At 38.5% G+C, this 17448-nt stretch overlaps 1 protein-coding gene across 3 annotated transcripts in view; it reads right to left on the bottom strand.

Moving 5' to 3' along the window:
• Nucleotides 1-17448, bottom strand: part of ICA1 (islet cell autoantigen 1) — a gene marked incomplete at its 3' end in the record, with an annotated part of 72459 nt that overhangs the window by 22527 nt on the left and 32484 nt on the right. For all 3 annotated transcript variants that reach the window (XM_080579986.1, XM_080579984.1, XM_080579985.1), the window contains exons 8-9: nt 1751-1876; nt 1468-1566 (exon numbers count right to left, since the gene is read on the bottom strand). In XM_080579986.1, the coding sequence (XP_080436112.1) occupies nt 1468-1566; nt 1751-1876 (225 nt within the window). The remainder of the gene's footprint in view (nt 1-1467; nt 1567-1750; nt 1877-17448) is intronic.

Consider the following 17448-nt stretch of genomic DNA (forward strand, 5'->3'; position numbering starts at 1 on the left):
TCCCAACTGTCTCCTGCTGGAATATGGAGATACACTCTGGCTAGAACCCATGTATGGACGATGTGAGAAGGAAGCGCAGAGTTCTGTTAGCTTCATAGCAAATGCAGACTTTTCCTGCAGGACAGAGACTGGGTAAGATGGAAAAGTTTATGAGTCTTTAAAGCTGCCCAGACCAGAACTTCCTTTTCTTTCTGTCCTCTGGTCAGGAGAGACTGAAGCTCGAAATGTGTTTGGCTGTTTGTTTTGTTGTGATGTTTCAAGCTGCAGGAATAACAGTCTCCACAGGCTCTTTACGTACTTCAAAGTTCAGAAACTACTCCCTTCCAACACACATTCTAGAAAACAACTTTAAATATAGCATGGTCACGTACGGGCAAATATGGTAGCCTGGGGTGAACTAAACTTTATACCTTCAGGTGCTTGCTCTCCAGGAGCTCTGGGGTAGCCACAGGCTATACAGCACACTGCAGCCCAGCTTCCACTTCTGCATATCATATCCACAAACATCTCAGAGACTGAGGCTATGACTCCTAATTGCTTTCAGACGGGGCTGTCTCTCCAAGTAAAGAGTGCTTTGCTGCAGGCTCTTCATTCCTCACTTTCCTCCCAGTGGTAACCCTTCCATCAGACCTTATTCAGACAAATGCTATTTTTCTCATATCCAAATAGGATCAGCCAATGACACAGTTGTTATGTTGCAAAAAATAACTACCGGACAAAGACATCTATGTGGATAACTGGGAAATTAGTGACTTTTTCCTGTTTCCCTCTTTCTCGCCTGAACTTCAATATACAACGGGCAAAGCAACTTCTACTGCAGGGGCAGACATGACCAGGAAAACATACAATGCTAAGTGCCTATTTCTTAGAAATATGACTGAACTCTGAACTCAGACTTCAGTCAGATAGTGCACATTTTCCGTAATGAAAGATCAGCAAATAACCACTAGTCAAGGAAAAAAAGTGATTTCCAGAGCAGTTAAGGGATAGAAAGTCTGAGTACTTCAGAGCAGGTGTGGAGACTCTGAGCATCCCTGTATTTATACTTAGTCTGATAAGGTCTTTTTACAGCATGGGAGTTTTGAAAAGCAGATACAAAGGCAAAATAGTATTAATTCATTGGTGGAATTTTGGAGGGGAACATAAATCCCTAATTCTGCTGGACTTATGATTTTTCAGGAACAATCAAAACCAATCCCAGTTAGCACTTAAACACATACTTAAGTGTAGCCCTGAATATTGTCTTCCTTTGAAATATGTCCTTTATCACTACACTCTACATGCAGTTTTTGATCTTACTAGCCAGAAGTACATTTGACAGAAAACATGTATTTAAATGAAAAGATGGGACAGGGATTAAATTTCCAGACAACATATGGACAAAATATGAATGCGTGCTTTCTACAGGGTTATACGGTCTCTTATTTGTTATCACTGGGCAGACAAACATACCGATATATTCCTTACCTTTAACATAGTGAATTCATATGGCTGATAACCTTTGAAACTTTCATGGATAGCTGCCATCGTGTGTGAAGTTTTTTCCCAAAAATGAAGAAGTGTTGTCTGTAAGGGAGAGTAAAATTTCAAGGCAATGTTAGCTTAAACACCAATCTGCTTTTACAGATTTTACATCTCCCCTCCAATATTAGTTACATATTCTTGTATTTGAAAATTGCTATAGTAACCTGTTAAAAACATATATTAACTGGAAATTTTATTTTGGAGGTTCATGGGTTTTTCTCAGTACCTGATATGTTGTTAACACATGAGAAAGAAGGTTGCATCTGCTTGCTCCCAAAAGATCGACTTTTTGACACACATCAGTCTTCAGTTTGTCAAAGTTGAGTTTTGCATGTCGCACTTGAGCTTGAACCTTCAAACAAAGGAAAATTGTTTATGTAGAGATTTTTTTCTCTGTTTTTCTCATGAAAGAGCAAATTAATACAACTTTCGGGGAAATCAAAATTCTGAACAGACTCAATTAAAAATTATATAGAACCTTATTATAGTATCCGTCCAACAGAAAATAAGCTATGGCAGGCTAACATGCTAAAATACGGTTCTTACTATCATTTATATTACTACTTTTCTAATATATTCAGGGAAGAGACTTTTCTAACCTCTTTATATGATGAATAGTAGTATTATATATACACTGGGAAGATAATAACTAGAAAACACACTTATTTTGATGTTTCTCTATAGAAATACCAATTCAAATCCTGGCCAACAAATTTGGAATTATAAGTTTATAACATAATGTACATGCATACATAAAGACATCTCCATGTACCTACAGTAAGAAACAAATTATACTGACAAACTTTAAAGGCAGTCTGAAACTCTTGCTGATAGTATAGCACTTCAATAAAACTTTGAACTGTCCAAAAAAGTTCTCTCATTAAAGTTTTACTTCAAATAGGAGTGCTTACCCTGTTCACTGCTATAACACAAACATCAAGGCCCCCTTTCTTAGGAACAATCTCTCAATTTCTGTTTCTCAATTTCTCAATTTCTGTTTCAAAGAATTTTAGTTTTTCAAATGATTCTTCTGCTAAGTGTTAGGTGCATACAAGATACTGTCTGTTACACAAACAGCACATTTAACAAAAGGACTTGTATTCTCATTATCACATATCAGGGTAGACAGTTGATGTAGGCATTTTGTGCACAGGATACCTCATTTTTAAAACACCTTTGTACAATACCCTAAATATTGTATTAATAGAGAATGTTGTATACAACAAAATTTGTACACAAAATCTAGTTTTCATCCAAGTAAATATGAAATTATCAAAGCAGAAAATGTGATAATTTTTCTTATAACTCTGTCATAATAAAATGTTTACCCCAAAAAAATTCAGTGAAGAAAACCCACAACAAACTAAAATCAAACACATTTTCTTTTCTTTACTTGCCTAATTCTGAGAGTAAACTTATTTTGTTCAAAATACACAGACTCAGTCACACAAGATATGACAAACTTGTACGCTTCTGGTCTTCAGAAGTGAATCCAGCACCTTACAGCAAGTACCTGTGCTCCTTTACACAGGAAGGACAGAGACATACCTCATAACGTAATCTGAAGCATTAGGGTTACCATATTTCCAATCACATTTACCCAAACTCGCTTATAGTACATGAGACTTCTGGTCACACAACTACATCCCGAACTTCTCCTGGCCCCATCCAGTGCTCTAACCCCTAGACTACAGCATTTTACTGACTACTGCCCATGGCAGGGGGGGTTGTAACTAAGATGATCTTTAAGGTTGCTTCCAACCCGAGCCGCTCTGTGATTCTATGATTCCACTCTACTTGTGTTGTTTTAGCATACTGAAAGACCTTCAAACTAAAGAGGGCTGTCCATAGCCGGAAGAGTTCTTCGGGAGTTAGGATATGTTTTGGTGAGGCAGAGACAGATTTGAATTCCCTTAGAAAGGAGGAAATTGCACCCATGGTTTCCACTTCATACAACAGACTGGGATTTGGGTCTATCTCATGTCTCCAACTCCTTAAAAGACAAGCAAAAAGGCCAGAAAACAAAAAACTTGTAAAGGTTCTAGTTGCAGTCTTCCTACAGTCTTCAGTGGCACTTAGCAAGAAACAACGCCAACATTTTATCTTAACATGCAATTGCCTCTCTTTAAACCTAGAACACTGACAAAGAGGATTCATAACACAACGTGGAATACAAACATATATACTTGATATGTCCATACAGATGATCCAAAATACCTAATGCAGTGCTGTGTTATCAAATGACACACATTTATCTTGCCAACCAGGGAAGACGCGAAAGTATAAGAACTGTTCAGTGAAGAATGTTTTTCAGCTTTTTTGATGTACTGAAAGTTTATTCAGCAGAAGCACTGTCCATTTTACAGCAGCAGTGCAGGACAGCCCAGGAAGAACACCACATAATGCATCAGCACAAGCTTTTGCCTTTTACATATAAGTGCATTTTCAATTCGAATTATTATTAGCAATCTTTTAAGATCACTTGTGGCTTCAGGAATTAGGTATAAAACCTTTACACTTACAAAGTGTAATCTGCTTAATACCACACAAGTTATCAGAACGAACCTTTGCTTTCCTTTCAGGGAAAGCTGATGTAATACATATTAATCTTCTCCTTTCTCTGCAATTACTCTAAGACATTACAAACAGGACTTCATTGTGGTTTCTATCCTGCAAATTTTTACTTGTATGTTTTGTTTCACTCGAGCACAACATAAAAAATTCCTTCAAAATCCTGGTCTGAGAAGTGTTGGGATTTTACTGAGTAAGAGAACTGTGCTGAAGCAAAGGCAAGGCAGACATTTTACAATAAAAGAGCTCTGAAGCATCTGAAGCCATAGGTGCTACTTATGAGATTTATGCTGCACAAGAAAGTCTTACCATGGCATTACTGACATAAAAAAGACCATTACCCTCCATATTTTCCTCTTTCTAAGGAAAAACAATCTGCTTTTAATTTTCTAACACAAATATCAAAGTACAATATTTAAGGGACAGAATTCTTTAAAGAGAACACATGAGAAAACAAAGTATTACATCAATAGCTTGATAAACTCTAAGAAGTCAGATAAAACTGAAATAATTTTAATAGACTGAAATCAATAATCAGTGTTAAGATCCTAAATCCTGGGGGGTTGAAAGTCAGACTCTGGGATGCTTGATTGTAAGGGCAAATATTTGCAAACACAGGTTCCTAAATCTATACTCAAACAGAAAAGGCCCAGCTTTCAATCGTGCTATCATCAAAATAAAAAAGTTTAGATGCAATCAAAAATCCTGTTCAGTACATTCAGTTACTAAAATATGGATTTGTCATGTGTTTTCAAGGAACCTTTATGTCTTCTATAGTACTTCTATGTTACTACTTTCTTTCAGTCTATTGTAAAATGCAAAATTTATTTCTAGTAGTAGCCCAGTTTCAGGGATAATTCAGCTAGTGAGGCATCATCTCCAAACCAAACTTAAATCAGATAAATGCACTAACTCATTCTATATACTGTATATTTTTGTCTCAGCACTTCCAGCATAGAAGCAGAAACAGATGCTTTCAGTCTAATTTGTCACCCAGCCTCTCACTTACTCGATCTGAAAAGCATGCACAATGTGTGTACAGGGTGGAAAAGGGGGGGAAGTAAATCAAGAGGGAAAAATTCCTGGAATATAGCAAACCTTCCTGCTGGGGGCTCTGGGTAAACTCTACCAGCAGATGGAATCGACACAAATCTCTGCATTAAGTAAGTGTAGCACCTTCTGGCATACCTAATTGTTGTAAAGACTACGGGAAACTGAAATGGAAACTAAAGTAGACTGCAGTTTGAGGACAAAGTAGGTAGCATACAGCACAGAAAGCATACGGAACTAGGTTATCACGGCTCCCACAGAACTGTAATAACACCAGTCAAGCTATGAAGTTATGAAAAGGAGCACCCATTACAATTTTACACCAACAAATGCAAGCACCTATTGATTTTTATTTTTTTTTAAAGTCATGATTGATGCTGCATAGTCTGAGAACATAAAAGGTAATGTTTTATACAAAATAATGACTGTAACTAAACTATTCCATGTGCAACATGCGGACTTCTTAAGTCTTGCACAGTACTAAGCCTGATTTTAGTGTGCTTCACTATGTTCTGCATTTTGCAGGCTATACTTTGACTCAACTGTTCCCTTGAGTGGGAATAGTATTTACTGTATGTATTGATCTCTGTTCCATGAACTTGTAGGAATAATGCATAAGAACAATGTTTAAAGAAGACGTAGCGAACTTCTGTTCATCTGCCTTAGCCCTTCATTTATGAACTGATGAGAAACATTGATAAAAGTTAATTTTAGGAGATGAAATTTACAAAGTGAGAAATGCCTACCTAGAAAGGAAAACCACTTGAACAGTGTAATAGATCCTAATAATATCTGCCAGGTTTGAAGCTAAGCAGACGTACACCAAATCTGTTCAAGAAGTGGAACAATTCTTGAAAGAGGTATGAGTTTAGGTAACCTAGAAAAAAGCGTGTAAGTTCCAGTGATACATTTCTCAAGTTTGACGTTTTGGACTTAATTGCAATTTCTCCTGCTTGTGCACACGTTCCCAGGCACCTCACCCTATTATGCTTGATTAAGCAAATTTGCAGTCGTGTTGCAGTTCTTATAAAGGACTTAATTACCATTAGTTGTCTACCTGTCTTACTCTTTAAAGCAACAAAAATATCGTCAGCCTTTCTGCCACAGAAGAACAGCAGATAAATCAGCTTTGAAGTAATGGTTAATTCTGTGTGATGAGGGGAAAAATTGCAGATATGCCTGCCTTACAGGCTGCCTTTTTCTTCTATTTCTATACAAGACTAGCAGAGCGGAATTGCTACCCGTTACTCAGATCCCAGTCACTACAGCAGTACAAGCAAATAATGCTTTGGAACAGTGTTATTGAAAACCGAAATGTCCTGTTTCGAGGTTGTTTCTGTGTATCAGCAAATCCATGAGAAAAGACAACAGATATAAGTGAAAGCTAAATTAAACATCTATTAGGCTAACTGTGTTGTAAGCTATAAAGATTCTGGAAAGGAGATTGAGAAAACTTTCTGGTATCCAAAAGTGTCGTAAAACTCATTATGTATGGACTTGATCAAGGCAAGTCTATCATAAGATACAACATAGCACAAAGACTTTTCAGCCACGTAAGACTTTTTTTTTTTTAGCAGCTGAAACATTTATAGTGAGAACATTAAACATTCAACTGAAACAGTGATATCCAACATAACGTGATGAAATCAATCTCTATTCAAATAATTGCAAATACCTACTAGCAATTTACCTGACATAATTACCCTGAGATTTTAGATTTAATTGGAATATCTAATTCACTTGTTCAGAGTTCTCACTGCGGCGTGTTTGTACAGTCCTGGAATTGAACATACGCAATAAAGCAGGAGTGCAAGAAGTACTGCAAAGAAAGAAGGGGGGGAGAGGGGGAAGCAGAAGAAATGCTATAGCATTCTGTAGCAGAATATAGAGAAATGCAGCTTAATATGGATCAGTGAATCAGTAGCAGCATTTTGCTGTATTTACTGGGACAAAGAATAATCACTTTTCTCTGTCAAACTAGATCTGAAACACTGTGTACAAACAAAATGACCACGAAGTCTTCATCATATGCTGGTAAAAGTTTTTTGTTTTTTTTTTTTTTTTAACCATTTAATCACAATATTTTTCATTTCTAGTCAGAACAATTGAATCTCCGTGACTCTGACATATATTTCACTCTGCTTATACTCTGATGAAGCTGTCTAAAGAAAAGAACTAGTAAAAAGTCACTTTATAATAGAAATGTTATTCCCCCAAACCTGGTAGCTTGCATGCAAATTCTGTCGTTCAAACCAGCTCTATTATAGCCATTTTCACTATCTCATCCTATTTGAATTTGTGTGTTAGCATCATTCTTACACTCAGTTTTCCTTCTCACAAAATAAGATTTAGTCAAAGACAGGATTTTTCATTCACCTCTGTAATCAAAATGTGAGACAAAGTAACAGCTGTAATAGTTTTAATTCTCACATAAGAACAATAGTCTTTGATGATAATTCCCATTTTCATCTATCCCCTTTGATTTCAATACTATTGCTCATTATTAGTTAACATTTGTATTGCAGCAATTACTGGAGGTTTCAATGAGATGCAGTCCCACTGCACGAGACATCAAAAAGTACTGAATAAGTTACAGGTCTTGCCCCAGTGATGTGCGATACTTAAGTACAAGCCCCAGTGTTTGAAGGATGGAGGTTTAAATTGGGACTGCGCTGGGAAAACAAGCCCTTGCTGGATACCTAAGGGATGACTCCTGCCGTGGGGACAGTGGAGTCTACCCCACCAGAATGCTGTAGCCCTTGGTAAAACTTTTCTTTTCCCCCTCTTTCGCTAAGCGTGGATGCCAGCCGTGCTAGCACCAAGTCCAGCACCAGCACACGCTGTAAGAGACCGTGCAATGCACCTGCACAGGCGCCCTCTGATGAGACCACCCTGGGCATCTTCAAAGTAGTGGAGTCAGGCACTCGGTAACGCAGGCTGAGCACAAAACACAGAACGTAGGAGAAATTAAAAGGTTCCTTCAAAAGGTAGCAATCCCTCCTTCCATTTTCCAAAATGAAAGGACTAAACATCCCTATCTTGCAGACATGATCATGAACAGCATGCGCTGTTCTTGATTTGGGTGGTACAGTTCTCTTAAACCTTCAGTGCAGTATGCAAATCAGCACGTGTGCATGCACGTGCACAGCTCTGCCACCACCACCTACCAGCTAAAAAGCATTAGAGCTGCCACGAGGTGTCTGGACAAAGCACATTCAAATGAACTTCAGCCTTCAGCTGTGCTCCTGGATCTGACAATTAGAAGAGTTTGAAGGGCTTGGATTTTTTTTTCCTGCTTCTACTGATTTGTAATAAAAATATAAACATATCCTGACTAGTATGAAGATAAAACTGAACTCAAATTACTACTTAAAATTTCAGGGTTTGTAGGGGGCTTTTTTGCACACTGTGTACCATTTCTCAGGGGTAAAGCCATAGCATTTTAAACTTCCTTCTTTCTTCTCCTTCTGTCCCCCTCTGGAAGTGGTAATAAAGATGCTATAGCCAGCAGAATTTTTGTGTGCCAGGCAAGGAAAGGATTACATGACAGAACTAAATTTCACATGGACACTTTACACCGACACATGATAGCTTTGACACAATGTACACCTCTAAATTAGTGTGTAGCATGCAATGGATAATACAACCGAGTTTCTTAGGCCCATGAAATTAATAGAAATAAAAGAACACATTTTCTGTTCTATTCCCATCAGTGTCTCTGATGCTACACCACAGAACTGGGGTTTTAATTCTTTTTTCATCAGGAAACTGATTGTACTCTGACAGCTCTTCTGCCTCTAACGTGCCATGCTAACCTGAGGCACTGAACATATTATAACTTGAAAAGGAAAATTTTAAGAGCCTTTTAAGAAGCTATATTTAAGAAACTTTGCTAGGTTGTACTACTTAGAACCTAAACTGCATATACAAACATACATATACATATTTATCACTAGAGATCATTATCATCTCCCAGAATGGAACAGAACAACCTGAAAATCTTTTAAGGTGGGATGATAATGTTCTGTATTTTAAATCCATCAGCAATTACGACATTTAGAACCTTAGCTACCTAGAAAACAACATAATTAGGTAATAGGCGAAGCTTAATCCAATGCAAATATACTAAGTTTTCAGAGTTTAAAAAACACTTCAGATTTGTCATTAGCTTTAGCTGAAGTAATAATTTTAAAAATATTGCAATTTTGAATTTTAAGTAAAACAAATTTGTACCTTTTTTTTTTTAGGATATGTTAAAAACACTTCATTAAAATGTTCAGGTATTTGTGGGTAACAAACTTTTAAACTCCAGCAAGCACTAAGAGAGATCCATTATTTTTTGTGATTCTGCGATTGTCAACACTTACCCTGATAGGACAGTGCCCATTTCAGCAATTCTTTGGGAGCCATTGTAACTCCCACAGTAATCCTCAAAATTGTAGTCACTGTTTTGCCAAAATTTTTCCTTATGCATAGCCAAATCATTCATACCTGATCCAGCTTTGGGAATTTCTGTAGGAGGTTTTCTAGAAAAGTGTTCCTAACTAGTTGCTATGTATTTGGCTAGAGAGTTTATGGACACAACAGATCAATCACAAAACATCACTCCTGCGCTTGCCCTAAGGCACATCTTCCAGAAAGACATGCCAGGTGCAACTAGCTCAGCCACTGACATCTACGCTGTTACTCTCCAGTCTTTCTTACTTGTGCTGGCCAGCTCTCCATCCACTATTGACTCTATAGAGTTTGATTCATGTTACCCTAAAACTGCCCATTTCTCTCCACTGGACTACAAAGGGAGCATTTGATGATTAGCTTAAGTGCAGACACCTACACAGCTAATGTCAGAAGATAAGGCAAGGAATTCTAACCTAAGTGTTGTCTGGAATTAAAAGAAGTTCCTTTATTGCTAATAACAGCCATAACTATTTAAATATGCGCTTATTTACTATTTGAATTCATCTAGTATAAGCTTCCAAGAAATGATTCTTGCTAAACTGAAGAGGGGACTGAGGAGCTTCAGGAACTTACATACCACAGTCAAGCCAACTCTCCATCTTCTCTTCGATAAATGAGACAGATTGACCTAGAAACACCTTGTCTAAAGCAATTTCCTCTAGTCCTCAAGTTACCTCTTACACTTTTGATTCTCCCTCTCTCTCTTCCCCTCCAGTTTTTCAAGCCAGAGGTGTGGACTGCTCAAAAAAACTGTCTCTGTTTCCTAGAGACTCCTGCTGCTGGCTAAGCTACATCCTCACAGAAGATCTTGACAAAAACTGGAGCAGACACCTTGCAAATGCAGCTGCATAACTGCAATTAGCAATTTGCTGCCTGAGAGCAGTAAAGCAGAATATACAAAGAGATGAAATTACAATTAAATGTACAAAAGAGCTCCTAAATACAGGACTCCAAGCAGATGCTACCATGCTGTTAGTGTCTGCAGTCAATGGAGACGAAGCCATTATGCTCAGGATACAAATGTATGCCAAACTACGATTTCCATCCTCTGTTTTCTTCTTTAACTGCCTAATGCTTTTCTTTTTTTTTCTTTTCCTTTTTTTTTTTTTTTTACCCGCCTGTGTAGCTTTTTCATAATTTCTAGCCCTTTCTGCCCTTATCCTCCCACTACTTTGGGTCAGATACCTGCCTTTTTCTTCCTGTTTCGAAACCCATGTCACCTAGTTGGCTGTCTGCAACATGTTCTTCTGTGGTAAGCCACCTGGGTCAAGGACAACGTCATGGCAAGAAGCAAAGTGCTTAATGAACTTTCCTGTATTTTGTTTTTTCTTTAAGAGCAATATAAAAAAATATATAAGGTAACAAAATATGTTATTGGAAACAGTGCTATTTTTAAATCCCAATAGAGAATTTTTTTTTCCTAAAGGATATTATACAAATATATTTACAAAACAGCGAGGTCATGAACACAAGACATCATTTTTGTGGAATATGAAATTTGCTCTTTGTGTCACATTTCTGTCTAGTCTGCCTCTTAAGTTTTTTCAGTACTCAGCCTGTAAAAATTTTACTGCCTGGAGTCTATTGGCTTACACGCCATGTAACTCCAGCATGGCAGTAATGACTAAGCCATGGTCAAAACTGCTTGCTTCACAACCACTGACAGTCAGCAGATGTGAGCAGTTCTCTGACCCCTGTGAGGATATAAAATTATGGCTGACTTGAATATTCTTCCTTTTTTCGCCTCAAAAAAACAAGGGCTGGTTGTACCATCTTCTAATATATTCAAAGATGGCTATCACAGAAATTGAATCCTACTGAGTAGCTTTCCTCTCTGGTTTACACAAATACACAAACACCTTACTCCTTTCCCTCTTTCCCTTCTTGTACCACCTCACTTCCTTCCTAGCCCTGTGTTTATTCCTGCTGTTTTACGCTGTACCTCTCTTGTGTCTCTTTAGGTTTGTGGAGAAACAAGAACCTCCGCACACATTGTGCATTTGGTTCCATAATTATTATACTGTGGCATGAAGATTTTTTTTCCCACTCTATATTTTTCTTCTGCCCAGAGCCAAGATGGATCTGCAAAAGCATATCAGTTCAGCCTCAGCACTGAGGGAAAAGAGCTACATTACTCTGGAAGGGGAAAAAGGCAGGAGAGAACAAACGTATCATCAAAGATGTAACTAGATTCTGTAAGAAGAACAATTAGGGTTTTTTCGATATGGAAAAAAGAGCTGAATGAGGAGAGCGTTGGGAGGCTATCAGATCGCATATACAAACATTGGGAAAGACTATACATTGGCCAACACAGGAAGCAGAGAGCATTATACTAAACCAGCAGTTTGGGCTCAACAGGACAGCGGATCTTTACATGACATCTGTGTTAGTAGTGCGACTCTCAAATCATAGCAATCTGTTGTGAGGACCAGAGTTCAAAAGGCAAACGGTCAATTTTATAGAAAAAAACACAGCACTGCAGCTTATGATGCCTCCTCCATTGGTCACAGTATTATAAGAAAACATCACCTTATATTTGCTCTGTGCAACTGCCTGGTTGCTACCATTGGTCACAAACAAAGATAATGGACAGATGGGGGGAATTGCGTTTGAGCTAACGCATCCATCCTTACGAATAAGGTAACCCTGAGGCGGGTCAAGGAGGCTTTGTGAGCAAGGTGCTGTGCTGGACTCCCACTGGCTCAGTGCCTTCTCATGGTGCTGTCTGAAAGCTGTTCTGTGATGTAAGGCACCATGGATACTTCTGTTTTTCCAAAAAGGTAGTAATCTCTTTCTCACTGCAGTAACAGCAGGTTTTCCCTAACGAAAATTCAAAAGCACATCGAATTAAAGAATTTTATAACTCTAAGAGTGTTCATTTTCAACTGCCAGGCTGTATTCAAGCACTGTCTATGCCCAAACATGCCTAAATAATAGAAAGCATGTAGAAATGCTCCCTATATTGTAACTGTATGACAGCAAGTAAGCTTTGCATTCACAGATTCATTTGGGGAAGGAATGGGAGCAATTTTCAAACACTCCAACATTTTTACAATTATAACTGCAGTGCAGAGAGAAGTCCGGATCTCAATATTTTATTTTCACAAAATTTTGTACATCACTTCACCGAAGTCTACATATATATTCAGACCTGGGGTTTTAATTTTGCAAACTGCCAAAAACTACTGGCTACGTCTAGCTTGGTTTCCAGCATCCATTGCCCAAGCATGCAGGCAACACTCCTCTCTTCTTGTTCAAGTCCTAGAGGGTTGTCTGCTGAGTGAAACTGTTACTCATGATGTTTAAAAGGGGAGTGGTAACTGAACAGTAATATTGTCTACATGAATCCTCTGGAAAAAGCAGATATACTGCTAATTTTTTTTTCCCTTTTTATAATTTTTGACAAGGTAGTTTGCTAAAAAAAAATATTGTTAGAGCAGCCCTACTACTGGGTTAGATATTCTAATCAGAACCGGTTCATCAGTTAAAGATACTCCAAATTCATATGCCAAGGTCTTCCTGGTATTCAACCAACAAGGTATTCTGCTTGAATACATCTCAGGAGAGTGCATTTTTTTTTCCTTGTCTGTTTAACTTTCTGAGTTGAATCTGACACCTTTTCCACCCTACTATCAATACTGTTGTAGTGCAAAGATCTGTATCCAACTGCATCTTTGCAGCAGCAAAATTTTGTTACATCCAAATCAAATATCTCTGAGACATGAAAACAGTCTGTGGCAAGTAACATTGCTCTCTGTGCAAAATAACTTTCTGAACAACTGCCCTGCAGCAATATGAATACACTTTCTCCTCCATTATTAAAAAATAATTTAGTCCCTTCAGAGGAAAAACAAAACAAAACCAACAGGCTGAGGGGTACAGCCCAATAGCAACAGAAAAAACTCTTAGGTTTTGCTAAGGAGTTCTGGAGATATTTTCTTCTTCCTTCCCAATTTCCCAAGCCCCTCTAGCATGGCCCAACACAGGGAGACAAGGGCATATTATTCGGTGAGACCAGCCTCTGCTGAATCCTTTCCACATAACCACCAGCTGGACACAGCCCTGACCAAACTTACATTTCTCAGCACAATCCAGCAAGTTCAACCAGCCAAAAAACAGAGAACAAATCTTTAGCTATAAGCCTCACAACAGCTTTTACAAACAGAGCACCACAGTGCAATTTCAGAATATGAATCCAACCACTCTACTAGCAATGAATTATTTGAAACAAAACGCACAATACAAAGCAAAATCAGTAAGTCAGCTTTAAGAAAAAGATCTATTGAATACAGGATGCAACCGACTCTCAGACATGAGATGTGGGTCACTTTCATAACTCCAATCATGACTTCCTATAAAACAGGGAAAAGTGTGTTAAATTTAAGAAGCAAAAAGCAGCAACAGTAACAGTCTTCAATCCATCAGATGCACACTCAAAATCATTACTGAAATTAAGATCACAGCACAACATAACCACACACTAAAACTCAGGCAAAGCAAACAACATGACTGAGTCACACCATCTTACAAGATTCAAGATCTTCCAAGCTCAGTCCTAGAGATGGAGGAGATGTGTTACTTTTCTGCAGCTTAACTGAAGTGTTTTTAAAATGACTTTGAATTAAACAGTTGCTAAGCATGTTTAAACAAGACTCTGTTTACTTGATTTAAGCTGTGAAGAATACATTTTTAAGCTAAGTTCATATATGCTATTCTCAAAACACAGTGAACGTTTGCATTGAGTTTCACACCAGTTAAACTACTTTTAGGCACCATCTTTCAGAAGAGCAGCGCATCTGTACAGCCATTCCTCTTCCCAGAAGAAAAAAAAAACAAAACAACTCCTATTGGTACTACTGGTTTTTTCTTTCTAAAAATCTTGCCCTACTTTTCAAATACATATCTCCGTGCTCTATACATGGTACGTAACAACTTCTACATCTCCTGCCTGTGCAGAGTGAAAGAGATGAACTCCAAATGAATGTGCCTACACTGTATGTAGGGTATGGTCTGACCTCAGGGGCTTTGACCCAAGGAGCCGTAGCTCTTGTTCCAGATGAGGACATGGGACAGCACTGGGGTCCTGTCAGCAGCTCCATCCCCGCTGACACCACTGCTGGCTGCATGAGGCTTCTCCTCTATTTTGGTCCAGCATATGGACAAACTACTTATGGTTAAAGTAATCTGTATTACTTTGAACTGCACCAAAGAAGGAGCAGTTGCCATACAGTCAGGTACGTGACAGCTGAGAGCAAGAACACCAGCGGTATCTCCTCAAAACTTGCTCACATTGGGTGAATGCAATTTCCCTGGCCATCTGGTATTTACATGACAAAAGGGGGTTTTATCATGTCAAAAAAAACCCCAAAACCCTAGAATAGCAGCTGTGGATGGGCCACAAAGCAGGAGCACATCCAGGGCAGCTACACAGGGTGGCCAAAGCAACGCACAGAGCGTTAACAGGGCAGAACTTACCCACTCACACAACCGCTAGAAGGTCTGTGTGACTGCAGGCCTTGGCCTGCTGCAACTTTCTACACCCACATCCTCCATCGAAGTCCTTTGCTTTGTTGTACAGGGAAGATGGACTTTGTTTCGATTTGCTTGGCAGATGAAGCCTCACTCAAACCTCCTACTTTACCTGACCAAATCCCTGTTAAACCTGCGATAGGAATAATTTCCAGTCCAAGAGAGGGGTTCACAGGCATGAACTGTGTGCAAGAGCAGCTTTACCCTCAGAGGGTAAACACCTTCTGGCTACTCTTTGATTATCAGCCAACACATAACATATCACTCAAGCAATTGCAATGGAAAGATTTCTCACAGTACTTCATTTTTACAGCTTGGATCAATATGGAAATTGTTTTTAGAAGGGAACAAACAGAAAATGACAATTTAAAGGAAGGGAAGGCAGTAACCATCTAGCATCTAACCTTCCTAGCAGAAGGTCTGCTTTTTCTACTTTAAGCAGCCTACATACGTGCCTCAGCTTTCTGTTGGTGACAAGTTTCAGTATTAGTCAAACTCAGGATGTGTGCTATACTAAGCTGAAAGAAAAAAAATGTATTGACACTAATACAGACCTTGAAGCAATGACATGCACAGAAAATAATTACCAATGATTTCTCTATTCTGTTGACCAGGAAACTCTTAACTGCAAACAGGACAACACTCACTTAAGTAGCATTACTTCATAGTTCTGGGACAGGCTTTTACATTATGAGCCCCAAATGTAGTTCCAGTAGTAAGCACACATCTGTCAGCCTGCAGTTGTGAGTAATTACCACAACAGCATGCTTGGACACATACTATTCCTAACTGTAAACGGGTGCACAGTTTTGTACAAGAATATTCATCCTCTTTAGGGAAGAGATTGGTCCTGGTAACCAAAAACTCAGAACATCTCCTCAAATGACTGTGAGGGAGTTGATAAAATCCAACAGTTCTTTGCACACATGCATGTAACTCAATACAGTCTGAATCCAGTCATTTTGGGGATACTATGATGCAAGTGTGCAAGATGCCAAAAATGGTTGTAAAGATTTGTAGCAAGAAGTGGGCCAACCAAAGGAGACGGCAAAGGCAAAGAAATAAGCTTTCTGGTATGAAAGATCTTCATCAGCTCTAAACCAGAAGAAACCTGGACTTTGTGTTAAATGTACTGAAAATTGCTCCGTGTTTTTTCCACAAGTCAATTGTTCTGATTATATTATGGAAACAGAGATCAAAGGATGGTTGGCACACATGGAGCTGGGGAGGTGACGGCAAGAGGAGAGCAATTAGGTAGTTACCCCCCGCAGGAGACAGAGACAGGTTATTATCACTACTTGTGAGGACTGAAAGACCAGCAAGAGGTGTGATGTAAAGAAAATTGCAATACAGTGTAAAACTAAACTCTCTACTATGCTCAAGATTTTATTCACCTAGTAATTATACAGTTCAGTTTCTATCTCATTTGCTGAAGTGGTGAATATGGTGGAAGTCTTCCTGAATCCTTTAGGTGCAAGATCATCACAGTTAGAAAATGTCATTTATATTTTTCATTTATTTGCCTCCAGATTAAATTCTTCAGGGCCTGGGCAAGACTGTTACTTGACTCACAGTCCCTTTTGAGTAGGCAGACAGGGGAAGTAAATGAACTGGAATGGGATGTGAAAAGCTCATGCTTAGGGGCAGTAGCATTTTCCCCAGTTAAAGCACCATAATACACTAAGCTGGCCTTCAAGGTCCTCTTGGCCAACACAAAGGATGGCAGTATACTTGGGATGGGTGGATATGAGATAATGCTGGGGAATGCAACTGACACACTGCAGACCTTATCAGTATGACACCAACACTCCAAGAAAAATACCTGTAACATCACCAAAATGACCAGGTTGCCTTTAATATTTACTCCCTAGATGCTCTCACTGTCGTGAGCATAAAGCCACCCTGATTACAGTGCTAATGAAGGAAAAGAAGTTGTACAGTTGAGTTTCAGGTTTTGCTTTCTATTTAATCTTCTTCTGCATAGATAATAGAATGATACTTACTGATTTGCATTGTTGTACATAATCCTCTACACTACTACAGCTCCAGTAAGAAACACAACTAAGCTATATATTACCTGAAATGACAATGTTGTTAAATAAAAAAATAAATGCATGATGATGAATAAGTTTCATGGTTGGTGTTTAATACACCAGTGAGTATACCTCACCGGTATACCTCAAAACAATTTAATTATATTTTGTCCAGATGCAAACTTAGAAAGATTTTAGTTATTATAAAAATCACCCAATCTTTCTGCATTGCTTTTCTGACTTTACACTGTTCTATCACAGAAAACATTTAAAACATTTAAAA

Source organism: Anser brachyrhynchus (genome assembly GCF_964034855.1).
Source record: "Anser brachyrhynchus genome assembly, chromosome: 2".
Lineage (NCBI taxonomy): Eukaryota > Metazoa > Chordata > Aves > Anseriformes > Anatidae > Anser > Anser brachyrhynchus.